General features: G+C 33.5%; 1 protein-coding gene across 1 annotated transcript; it reads left to right on the top strand.

The window, feature by feature from the left end:
- Nucleotides 1-515: 515 nt before the first annotated feature.
- LOC126810856 (transducin beta-like protein 3) lies at nucleotides 516-8,957 on the top strand. The gene is made up of 10 exons (XM_056098367.1): nucleotides 516-649; nucleotides 1,961-2,012; nucleotides 2,868-2,963; nucleotides 3,272-3,316; nucleotides 3,752-3,829; nucleotides 5,154-5,302; nucleotides 6,302-6,472; nucleotides 7,463-7,538; nucleotides 8,019-8,115; nucleotides 8,896-8,957. Exons 1-10 carry the CDS (start codon nucleotides 630-632, stop codon nucleotides 8,955-8,957), a joined length of 846 nt encoding a protein of 281 aa, XP_055954342.1. The 5' UTR covers nucleotides 516-629.
- The last annotated feature ends 5,122 nt before the right edge of the window (nucleotides 8,958-14,079 follow it).

Consider the following 14,079-nt stretch of genomic DNA (forward strand, 5'->3'; position numbering starts at 1 on the left):
AAAAGTCGCGAATTTTTTTTTTTGTGAATAGGAGGTAGAATTTAAACAATTTTCACAGCAAAATGAGCTAAAAACAGCAAAATAAACAATTTTCAATGCAAAACGAAATCGAAAATATTTGCCGCTTATAGGAGGGTTGGGGGGCATAAATCAAGGTTATCGAATTAAGAATTCCGTCGACCACACTGCGCAGTAGAAAATGAAATTAAGAAATGTTTTCTTTATAATTGTCCCAAAATATTAGAATTTATAAGAGTAAAAGACGACGACGTTGTATTGAAAAGGCTAACACTTAAAAACGTTGTGAAAATTCACTGCTGATCAGTGAGATAGCATCCACGGACAGAAAAGTGCCAGAAGAGGTATGCCTATGGTCCCCCCACCCCAGCCCCAGCCAGCTAGCTAGCTAGCTAAGTCGCTTGCTTGCTTGCTTATCCAATGACGTCCAATATAAAAATATTACTACCAATGATTTGCTAGAGAGCTCATTTACTGCGGTCCGATTGAATCCGGAAGTAGTACACACGTGGGAAATGAAAACAAACTCTGGAAATGTAAATAAAGTAGGACTTTAGTGAATCTTAGACCAGTTGAATTCTGTTATTGTTTTATAATCTCAGAAATAGAAGATGACGCAGCTTAAATCAAGGTAATGTCCGTTATAATATCCCGACCGCCACATTCATGACAGACTGGTTGCGTTTTCCCTAAGGCTTACTTCTTAAATTTGATAGATTGAAGTACATGTCGTCATGTAAATTAAATTCAGCCTCCGCTCAAGAGATAATTCCCAGTATATTCTGTCGTGTGCACGACACCATTATTATTTACAGCAATGTATATATCAGACTTGAATTAAACATACCTGTTCACAGATGACAACAGACCAAAGGAGGGTCAGTAACTTAAAGTAGCTAAGTCTCTAAAGTCAATATGAATATCATCCAAAATCTTCGACATTGAAAACACGATTTATTTGTCGGTTTAAATCAACATTGATGTTGTGATCTTACCGGGAAAAGATGGGTTTCTGATATCCAGTATATAAGACAAAATAATGATTTTACAATTGGTACACAAATCGTTTCAGCGCTATTTGTAAAAAGGGACTCGAAAAACGAGGCTAGGGATATTCCACATGTCATGTCAAACGGTGACACTATATTCTTATCTGGAGAGCAAGCCCAAAAAATAATATTGGCGTAGACTGGAATAACCAGACGCTAGAAGAGATTGAAATTCGATTGAGAATACTGGCGTATTTCGCCAAACCTAACTGATTAGAAATTACAGTAAAAACAGAAACGATTGAATGTAAATCAATTTATATACATTCATATTACATTATTGTATGTGTTGCGACCCATTTGTGTCAATTTCTAGGTCCCAAATATTAGCGACTTAGCTTCTTTAATTAGGACCTCAGTATTATTAGAGGTAATTTTGGTCATTTTTTGGGGTGATGTCAGACAAATGTACTGTAACTGTACAATAGAAATATATTATTCAGATTTTCACTGTCACCACACTCGATTCATATGTGACCAATTTAATTCATCTACTGTTGCGGCAAACTCCACGGCACTGTCATTTTTATATAATTACATAACCACACTTGACTCCTATACCAATTTAATTCATCTACTGTTGTGGCAAACTCCACTGTATTGTCATTTTAATGTACATAACCTAAGAAGAATTGGCGATGCTAGTGCACCATGTTTTAATTACATAATGCATGTGTGCTCAGCTCTTACAGAGTCATACTCCTTTCAGTGATCTTGATAGAGTAAGTCGGCTAAGAGTCATGTTGACCAGTTTACTGTAGAGTGCTGAAAATGTCCGCTGATTATAATTCTGAGAGGATTACACCATAAATCATAAATTATACGAAATGGTGGTCAAACTGTACAATGCAGAGATCAAATTGTTCTTATTCAAATTAATTTCTTCATTTCAGTTTCAAAATTGAAACAAAATTAGAAGCTTTTTATACAGAAGGTAAAATTGAGGTATGTTTATCTTAGATTTTCATATAGAAATACAGGTATGAAATGGTATTATAAAGTGATAATGAAGACAGGCATACACTATAAATTGTGCCTTGACAGTGGTATTTATGTCTTCTACTCATCAAATTCGAACCGTTGTGAATTCTTTTACATGCATACATACCAAGCTGTGGACACAGGACTTAGGTATTTAGTATAGTACCAGGTGTTCACAAAAGGGATAGCATGTCCTGAACTGTTGTTGTGTTATATGAAAAGCTTAGTATGATAAAATGGTAGGATTGTGTACTATAGTGAGTCTAAGAGGGTTGGTTTCACCAGAGTATGGGAAGATGGGAGTGACATGGTTAAAGTTACAATTTCATATTTTCTAAGAAAGTCAAAAAATAATTATTTCTATGTCTTTTGCTCAATAGGTTGTCAACTCACTATTATACGATCATAGGTGTCATTCTCACACTTAAAAAACTCATTTACACCGGAAATAATAACACAATTACCTCCCTTGTTTTCTATTCTCCACAATGGTGTAGTTATCTTCAAACGTTGGAATTTGAAGATGAAAATGATATTTTTGCCAATTTCTCAACTGGCAATAGTGAATTATAGGATTAATAGGATTATTCTTTAACACGGTAGGACTGTTAATAGATACCATCTATTTTAGGGCTTTATTTTAATAAATTTTAAAAATATAACTTAAAAATATGAAATTGCAACTTTAAATAATTTTATGTATAATGTAGAAGTATCTCACTATAATAAAGGTGTTGTCAGTGAATTCCTACATCAACATTATAGTGAAGACCTAGTTAATATTGATAATCATTTAATGCTTTCCCATTTTCTTTTCAGATAAGTCGAAATGGCCAGTTTATGTTTTGTGGGTGTGGTCAGAAAGTTCAGATGCTTGACATACAGACAAGTAACCTGGCAGCAACATTTTCAAAGGTAAAAAGGTCTCTCAACGCACTTCACATGTATAACAAAGTCAAATAACAGGTCATTTATTGATTTCCTGTGGTAACACCTATTAAAATATCGTAGTCCTATTTCTTGAGTGAACAAAATGTAATCTAATAACCAGAAATACTTAGTTGCACTTTTCAAAAGCCTTTACAGTTCCACATTATCATTTCTCTGGTTGTACGTAATCAACAGTCACCATAATCTACCGATAACACAATTGAATTGTTTTCTTTCAATACTTAGTCTATGTTGGTTACTTATACTGATAACATATAATGTGTTTTATTTAGGAAGAAGAAGTGGTCACAAACTTTATTTTGAGTCCAGATGACCAGGTAAGAAACGTTACAGTTTGAATTTAGATTGGTATGTTTTCTCTTAAAAGTCTTATGTATCTGTATTGTGTAATGGGATTGGTGGTGCCAGGTTGCTAATCAGAAGGTTGGCAGAGAAAGTTGATCTGGATTTTCCAGTGTGGTTTCCTCGTGTCAGTGGTGCAGGATGGAAGGCCTGGCATAGAACAGTTTGTGAGCATTAATGTACACCTAAATGGACCCTTGAAGTTGGAATTTGATATAAGAGTAGGCTGTAGCATCATTGTCCAGACAAAATGCTCCTCATTGCATAGCATATGCCTGTCTTCATTCGCCGACTTGGCGCAAGAAAAGGAGGACATTAAAAACCATTTCATTTATTGTATAATTTAGTAAACTTAGTTTTTGTCTAAATATGTTAGAGAAATAATCAACATGATAATATTGTCTTTTCAGTATTTGATAATTGCATCACAGAACCTACTTCTACGACAGTGGAACTGGAAAGATAAGAAACTTATCAGATCATGGAGGGTAATGATGCTTTATTTTATAATCAAGTGGGCTAAATCCTCTTCTTGGAAAGATTTTTACTTGACGAGTAGTGTTGTCTGCTTGTTTAGAGTGGGGTTGTTTCCAGGTATTTAAATTTCTGCCTGCTGCTAAAGAACCCCATACACAAGATAATTATTTAAATATACATATACTATTTGTTAGTCCCAAAATAATGTGGTTAATGTCCAATAGACAATAAATCCCATTTCTTTCTTTTCTTTGAAACTCCTCTGATGAGTAAAATGAACCAACAAAACAATTGTTTCCTCAATGTGACTAACTGCATTTATCTTTAATTTTTGAGAATTGTCTCCCTTACTAATATTATGTAAGATTTAGATAAAGAACTGACCGTTGTTGCTATACTAGTTCAAAAATAATTAATGCAATATGAATATCCCGAAAATTTCATTTAAATTACTTTATTCAGAGCCCAGTTATCACTGTTTGAAGTTTTTACAAGATGTCGCATAGATACTTGGTATTCGAGATTTAGCTTTGCTTCTCACTATTTAAATTACATATTAAATGGCGACCATGGTTAAATCTCCACCATCCGATGGCCTAGAGAGTTGAATATAGGCTTGTCATGTGAAAAAATGTCTAAATAATAGTTTGTATTATACCCAGGTTTATCACTACATTGTACCAAAAGTATTTATCGGGTGGCTGTTTCCAATAAAATATGACAAATTTGGTACATTATATATGGAAAGTATAGAAATCCATCTTACTAGAAAAATACTGGATTACCGGAAAAACACCCATGGGGCAAGCACTGGGCAAAAGTGTCAGGGTATCACTAACTGGCAACCCGACTGTTGTCTGCAAGTGGATTGTGTACTAGCTAGGACTGAGGGAGCGGTTGTTATTTCACGATCAAATTGTTAGGCAGTTTTGGGAACATTAAGGGATGTCAGATACAAAAGACTCTGCAATTAAATGACGGAAAAAGAAGTTGACAGAAAATAATTAAGAATTTACTTAGGCCTCAATATGTATGGTAAATGGACATTAAGTAATGAAAAATACATTCTGAAAAATGGACCTTCCCACAATGAAGCAAGGTGACAGACAGACATGACATCTAACAACAGTTTATTTATAGCTATAGGTATCTCCCTGCGATAACAAGGTTTTGAGAGGGATTTGAAGCAAATGTTTGATAGATTGGTTACTTTGAATATGTTTTTAGTCCAAATATATCATCAAACCACACAGTTTGTATGTGAGAAAGTTTCTTTAAATATGTTGATGCAATAAATTTAACACAAATAATTTATGAATAAATTGGTTTTTTTAGGCAATTCACAGAACTCCTGTTATATCAATGGCATTTGATACTACCTCTACGTTACTGGCTACTGGTAGTACGGATTTTACTATTAAAGTCTGGGATATCATACAGGAACATTGTACACATGATTTAATCGGTCATAAAGGAGTCATATGGTATGTAAAATTTACACTTTTATCCAAAAAAAAAGTTCCCTTGTTCGCCTGCGTGTAAAAATCATCTTGGCAGTTGGAATACAATGAATCTGGTGCTGGATGGGGGGAGGGAGGGCATGGCAAGGAAAGGCGACCAGTCATTAGAATGATAAGGAAAGGCAACCAGTCATTAAAATGTCTAAGCATTGGCGTACTTGTAAATAACCCTTGGCAATTGGAAAAAAACAAAGGGTAAGTGGAAAAAAACACCATCAAGCCACAGTTTCCCCTCATAGCACACTGCACAGCATATGTCCGTCTTCATTAGCCTGCATGTCTAGAAAGGCACGACGTTAAACTCTATTTTATTTCACAGTATTGTCATCACTAGAAAGCTTTCTAGGTGCTCTTACTCATATGTAATTGAAATGGTACACGTCAAATATTAGTATCAAGTGTAGAAGAAAATTGAAAGTAAATATGTTATGGGAATAACTTAATCTTAGATGTTTTAAAGGAGCTGTCCCAGATTTCAAAGAGTACTTCTGGATTTAAGTATACAAACTAAACACTAACATATTGATAAATAGCTCAAGTACCTTGTTTGAAGGTTTCAGTTCAAAATATTGAGCTGTTGGTTTATCGCTACTTTATACATAGGCAAGTATAAAGACAAGGCTATTCAGACACTTGGCAATAGCATGGGACTGGAGGATTTAGTGCCAACGACATAAAAACTAGAAGCTTGTAACACACCACTTTAGATAGTTTTACAGGTATAGGGTAAACATTTGTAAGAGACTTTCACAGACAATTTACCCAGTTTGATTCATTAAAATATATCAGGGGCGGTTCCTTTAATTGTAAAATACTATTCTTTATGCTCTAACCCTTTCTTGATATTATATACTGTATACAAGAAATCAAATAATTCATGGTTATATACATGTATAGTTTTTTTTTTTCAGCCAAGTATGAACGCATGGCTATTTATTTATTTTATTTATTGTATATTTTCAGTGCTTTAGCGTTTAATCCCAGTAAGAGTCGTTTACAGTTAGTATCAGCTGCTGATGATAATATGATTCGGATATGGGATTTAGTTACTAGTACATGTGTTAATGAAATACAAGCACATTATAGTACTGTAACAAGTTTAGTATTTACACCAGATGGAGACACTATGTACAGGTAGGTCAAATATCTAGGTATCGTATATTTTCTCAAAGTATAGGTAAATTCCCCAAGCAACAAACTGTTTTTTTTATAAACAATACTTTATTCTCAGAAAGTGATCGTGAATAAGATAATGTTTATGAACAATAAAAATTGTTGCTTAATCTGATTAAAACACAGATCCTAAATCGTTTCGTTTTTATAGTTCAAAATTTCGTTTTACTTGTTTTTACTACACTAGGATCTGGAAGAGTTGTTATATAACCAGTTTTCTGGTTGATGTGAGCGATTAGCCAATGAAACGGTCTGTTGTGGTGAGTTCTTGGTTAATCAAATGTCTGATGTCATAGGGGCAAAAGCCACTCGTATGACCTCCCACTACAACTGGTCAGATATTCATTTAGTGGAGGCCATCAAAAGTATAAAAAACTAAACAAATATAGATCTGATTTTAATCAGATTGATTATTGCTTGGAGAATTTGACAAGACTGTATTAGAAGCAGAGTAGTTTGAACTTTTTATCAACCTATTACGTAATATCGTTATCTGATATCTATATATCTACGTTAGAGTATATTTTATTATGTGATTTATTACATACTAAATGGACCAGGAATAGATCTTGACATCATTGAAGCCATCTTTGAAATGTGACATCATATCAAAGATCAAAATCTGTCAATTCATGAACAATTGTCCAAGGAACAAGTTTCATATAGATCGTACTTGAATAACAGAGTCTTAGGCTTTTTTCGAAGAGTGTCACCCTTAAGAAGAAGAACAACAACAAGATCAGTAGGGCTTGGAGACCAGTTCTTAGTCTGAATATAGATCAGAAAGAGCTCTTGACTTGATGATCAAAAGGTTTCCAGGGTTTTTTCCAGTATGATTGAGGTTTTCAGAATTAGTTTAACTTTAGTGATATTATGTATTAACCATTACTTACTATCGTTCATTATGTTTATATTATAGCACTGCTATCGTTCATTATGTTTATATTATAGCACTGCTAGAGATAGTGTTGTTGTTACCTGGGATATGAAAGAAATAAAAGTACTAAAGACTGTCCCTGTTTTTGAGGTGAGAGAACTTTGATTGCCATGTTTCAACTGTCTGGTTTATGGTTACTGAATTTTATCTCATAGTGACAACTCACAGAGCTTATGTACTTGTCACATACCATATATTTTGGGGTATATAAGCAAATACTTTTTTTGCAGAGGTTGGGCCTTTGTCTTCTACGCCGCATTGACTTATATATGGATGACAGTAAAAAAAAATGATATCCACAATTTTTTTTTCTCAGTAACTGTCTCCTTACGATCATAATGTTTGTCATTGAGTCAAGTGGCGTGGTTTCGATCCCAATCTTGTATGTGACAAAGAGTAGGGTCACCTGCCCATGCTTGTGGGTTTTCTCAAGTTACCCAGGTTTCCTCCCACTGCTACAAACCCATTCTCTTAAGCGAATTATTGAAATAAAATTGTACCATATGACCTAGTTTGTGTCAAGTGAATGTTATTTGATCTGTGTATGTATATTAATATTTATAATTCCAGAGAATAGAATCATTAATGATTTTAGATGATACGATAGATTATAGTCAATATAATGTAGATGATACATCACCATATTATGTTATAGCTGGCAATAAAGGTAATGTATACCATACACTAGATACAATGATAAATTGGTATCGCTTTAATCTTCAGTAAATTAATGTTATATTATATTCAACTTTTACTTTATACCAGAATCACAACCGGAAGATTATCTACTTTTATATAATCTATTAGTGTGGATTCAGCTATAAAAAATTAGGTATTTTCCGAAAAAAGCAAAGGGCAATCAGTGACATTAAATTCTCTCCACTTAGGTAGAATTGTAGAGAAGTGTCTTTAAACAATATCAATATTATTGTAGACAAGTGTTGATAAATAATATTATTGTAGACAAGTGTTTATAAATAATATTATTGTAGACAAGTGTCGATAAAAAATTTTATTGTTGACAAGTGTCTTTAAAGAATTTTATTGTTGTCAAGTGTCTACAAACAAAATTATTGTTTTTAAATGTTATAAATGTAATATTTTTGGTCGTAAGCGGGTAACTATGATCCAAATATTTCACAAAATGTTTTATAGAAGTTTTCTTATGCTGGATCTTTTCTTTGGAATGGGCTACCACAATCAATGAAACAATTACCGTCTGTGGGCCATTTGAGATCTCAACTCAAAACATTCTTATTTCAAAACCCTGATCTGTAAATAATCAGTGAATATAAAAACCAACAGCGCCTTAGAAACTGTTTTCTTCAGTATTAACTGCTTTATAAATGACGATATTATTATTATTAAGATATTATTATTTAATTACGTGATTTGCTAATGTAAATCTTATAATTGATAAATGTTACGAAAATGTTTATATTTGTAGGAACATTAAGTATATGTTTTATATTTGTAGGAACATTAAGTATATATGTTTTATATTTGTAGGAACATTAAGTGTATATGAACATTAAGTATATATGTTTTATATCTTTAGGAACATTAAGTATATATAAATCAACAAGTGGTAAATGTGTATATAGTAAGAAGTTAGTAACAGTAGATGCCGGTAAATCTGAAGATGAACAAGTTATAACCCAAGCTATTTATCATCCTATATTACATAGTTATATAGCAGTAACATATGATCATAATATACTAGTTCTAGATCAACAAGACTTCTCTATACAAAAACAGGTAAAATTATATCACGCATTTTAAATATATTAGAAACTGAGTTATAAAATGAATCAGATTTTTGAGAAGTAGTGTTTGGCTTTCACTGTAACTGCTTTTTTATCAACTGTACTCATAATACCTGTTCCTTATTTGCAACTTTACTAGTGTCTCTGATAAGATTTCTAAAATATCCTACTTTGATGAAATTTGAAAGGAAAAAGTGGAGACAAGTGCCGTGACAAGAAATAGGCTCATCTGCTTAACCTTGTTTGTTTTCAATCAATTCTTCAGTTTCCTCCCACTGCTAAAGCGCCTACAGAAATGTATTGAAATAAAATTGTCTACCATATGTTAGTCCCAAAATGACCTAATTGGTTCAAGTGGATGTTAAAGATGGGTTCCCAGAAAAGTATTTATCGGGTGGTTATTTCCAATAAAAGTATGGCAATTTTGGTATATATGGAAAGCAGAGATATCCAATCTTACTAGAAAAATACTGGATTCCCCAAATAACACTCATGGAGCGTATACAGGACAAAAATGTAAGGGTTCCCCTAATCAACAGCCCGACGATTAGGAACTTCTGCACGCGTGATGTCAAAGGTCACAAGCGAACATTGAGCGCTTGATGTACAAGTTGATAAACTTTATGAAGAGTTAGATGTACAATACTTTCTGAGATAAAAATGACCGGAAAAGACGCGGGTAGTGGATAATCCGAGAATTTAATTAGGATTCGATATTTGTAATAAATAGTAAGTGATTAAAGACAACATCGTCTTATGTATGCAATGAATTCTCCTCTGACTCCCAAGACGTGACGTAAACATGACCTGGTTTGATCGAATTGTAATAGCAGGGCATTCCTTCGCAATTACAATGTTTGAGAAGGATTTGAAGCATAATTATGACAAATTAATTAGTTTGAATATGTTTTTGGTCCATATATACCATTAAATCACCCAGTTTGTACGCGGGAACCCATCTTTAAACCCATTTTTTCTCTCTCTGGAGTATATTTGTTATGTATTAAAATTTTTTTTTTTCTGCTGATAGTTTGCTGGTTATATGGATGAGGTATTAGATATACATTTTGTCGGTAAAATTGACAGTCATTTAGTAGTGGTAACAAACAGTGAAAAAATTAAAGTTTATGAAAGAGGAACATGGAAATGTCAGATATTGAGTGGACATACAGATATTGTATTAAATGTTTCTGTACATAAAGAATCAGGATTGATAGTATCTAGTGCTAAGGTAGGTGTTTCACTACCATTCCACCCTCATGCCATCTTTTCGGCAGGGTATTTAATTATGATACTAGGAATATTGTAAACCCTTTTATTGTTAAAGTAGCTAAGTCTCTAACTCAATATCATCCAAAGTCTTACACGTTAAAAACACAAATTATTTGTCAATTTGAATCAACATTGATGTTGTAATTTTACCGGGAAAAGATGGGTTTCTGATATCCAATATTTAAGACAAAATAATCATTTTACCAATAGTGTACCATAGTGTGTTTCAGCGTCATTTGTAACAAATGACCAGAAAGAACGAGGCTAGACATATTCAACAACTCATGTCAAACGGTGACGCCATATCTTATCTGGAGAGCATGTGCAATAGACTGGAATAACCAGACGCTAGAAATTGGCATTCGGTTGAGACTTATGCCGTATTTCGCTTAACATAACTGATTTGAAATTAGAGTCAAAATGGAAGCAATTGAATGTAAATAAGTTTATACACAATCAGATTACATTATTATATGCGTTGCGACCCATTTGGGTCAGTTTCTAGGTCCCAAATATTAGCGATTTAGCTCCTTTAAGATAACATTTAAAATTATGACATTGATCAGATTGAAATCATTTTTGTACTGATAATCCTTTTAAACAGTATTGTGGTTTGCGAGAGATTAACAAGGTATGAGGACCCTGATCATTTCTGCAAATTTGAACCTGTTTTTGCTGTTACAGTTATAGATACATAGGAACTTAAAAGATTTTACCTTATACCCTGAGGATACCAAATGATATTGTTGTTTGCAGAGGATTCAAAATCTGGCAAATGATGATCTGCAGACTCCTAGTTTTATTTCTGGAGCATATCTCATAAATTGTTCCAGATATCTTTATGAAACTTTGTTAACTTATCAATATCAATCTGTTTTAGCAGTTGTGCTACCGGTAATTAGAAGTTGCTAGGATTTATTAATTTATGGTATACAAGGGTGCATGATGTTTGTATGTCTACAATACAGTTCTGTATATATTTGTATTTCTGTAGGATAGTACTGTACGTGTATGGCAGTTTGAAGAAGATACTGGTAATATAAGATGTGTTGCTATAGCAGCAGGTCATATACAAGCTGTAGGTGCAGTAGTATTATCAAAGTAAGTAGTCTATAATCTGTATAATGGTTACATTATCAGTACAACTGAAAGATAAGCCATGAGCAAGGAATATTTTTATTATTGTATGGCAAATCCAGTTAATAAAGGGAGGTCAAGAGGTCTAACACGTGCGTAATTGAATCAAGTAGCATGGCTTTGATCCCAAGCTCATACATGAGCAGGATCACCTGCCCAACCTTGTGTGTCTTCTCCAGGACCTTAAGTAGTGGACACACTAGCCTAATAATTCGGCCGAATCAATCTGGGCCGAATTGCAGGGGCGAATGAGTGGAGAAGTACACTAGGCGAATCCTTCGCCCGATTCACCAATCGATTGCTACACCTTTCACGTCACATGATTAAACATGGCAGCGACCATGTCTTCAATCAATCACGTGACTTCTCAATATGAGTGGTGATTGGCTAATGAATTCTACATTGGGGTGACACTGGGCAAATATATCAAATGTTTAATTCAGGCGAATCATTCGGTCGAGTGACAGTGGACACACTAGGCGAATTTCAGCTAGTGTGTCCACTGCTTAAGGTTTCCTCCCACTGCTAAAGACCCAAATGTGCAAGCATTTTATTGAAATAAAATTGTACCATGTTAGTTCCGAAATGACTTAGTTTGTGTCAGGTGGATATTAAACCCCATTTCTCTTAGTCTCCCCGGTTTATAAAAGACATGTTTTAGAATTATAATTTAATATATTTGTAAACTGAATACACTCCAGCTATGGTCAGAAACTTAAATATAATCTGTCATTATTGATATTTCACAGAACAAGTCCAGATTTTATTATAAGTGGTAGTGAAGATAACACATTAAAAAAATGGATGTTACCATCAAAATTTGAAGAGGATGAAATGATAACATTAAAAGCCACAGTTACAGATATAGCACATGAAAAAGATATAAACTGTGTTGATATTTCACCGAATGATAAATTTATAGCTTCTTCATCTTTAGATAAAACAGCTAAGGTCGGTGAACTGTTATGTAATTGATACAATTATGTCATTTTAATAAGAAAATAACTATAATGTTTCTGTCAGCTAAGTTCTTTTAAATTATAGCCAGATGCTTACACGTACAAGAGCTTCACTGTAATATTATTGAGAGGCCATGTTGACACTGTTTTTGTCAACTAAATTCTTTTGAATTACAGCCTACGTGTACAAGAGCTTCACTGTGATATATTGGGCACCATGCTGACATTTGACATTTAATATACTGTGTGGTCCCAGTAAATTAATCATTTTGCCTTCTCCAAAAAGTGGACTTTCTTCCCATCTAGAATAGAATAGGTTAAATCAAACCATATCCGAAAATCTTTACAAATTGTACTCATCTTTTGTTGTCAGATTTCCGTAGCCGAGTGTTCTAACATGTCCATTGTTGTGTAGAATTTTAAACTCCCATTTCTCTCACTGCATCTTTTGCTCATCAAGCAACTATCTAAGTCTGTCATCCAAACCATGACGGAAGTTCTATTGATTAAATTGAACTGGGTAAGTCTAGTAATATATTTGAGAAGAGTAATATCATTTGTAATTTATAAAATGTTTTTATTTATTCCTAAAATTGTAGGTTTGGAAAGGAAATGATTTAAAGTTATTAGGTATTATGAGAGGTCATAGACGTGGTATATGGTGTGTACAGTTCTCTCCCGTTGATCAGGTATTGTTGATAATTTCATTTCATAGTCAAGCCCAGTTTACCCTTTAGTGGTGTGGGAAAGTGAGATAGAATGGTACAATACACCAAGGCCCTGTGCATGTAAAAGATCTCTTAACAGTTAATTTGGAAGAAGATTAGGCTGAAGCACGGAGTATCAGGGCAAAGGCATATGCCCGTCTTTATTAAACTGGTTGGTGCAGAAAAGTAAGACTTTAGACCCCATATTATTTTACTGGTAGTCGAATTGATAAAGCACCTTACTTGTATTACAATCAGCTACCAATCCATTCAATACCAATATTTAATATACTGATCTTTTTATTAAATGTAAATAATTCTTTATTTCAGTGTCTTTTAACTGGTTCAGCAGATTCCACTGTTAAGATATGGTCATTAATAGATTTCTCTTGTGTCAAGGTGAGTTACTATTATAACCATTTAAAAGGAAGATCTGGTCACAAATCGTGACTACTTGGGGGGAATAAGTTTGGTGATAAATTTTTATTACATTTTCTGTTTTTTTCTTTACCAAATGTAAATAATATTGTACCGGTACTGTGTTCAAGAGGAAATTATTGTGAAACATGTATGTAGAATTAAAGGCTAGTGAACATAGGCAGAATACTCACTAATTACTTTGGGGACTGTCTTTAAGGAGAGGAACCTGGATTAGCTACTCACTACTCTATAGATTTCAAATCTTACCTTTAATTATGTTAAAAGAAATTAATGCAGCCATATTTTTGTGCAATTTCTCATTAAATCATGGCACAGTTTGCGATTGTAGGTATTTATTAGAAATTGATCA

This window comes from Patella vulgata, chromosome 2 (assembly GCF_932274485.2).
Source record: "Patella vulgata chromosome 2, xgPatVulg1.2, whole genome shotgun sequence".
In the NCBI taxonomy this organism is placed as follows: domain Eukaryota; kingdom Metazoa; phylum Mollusca; class Gastropoda; family Patellidae; genus Patella; species Patella vulgata.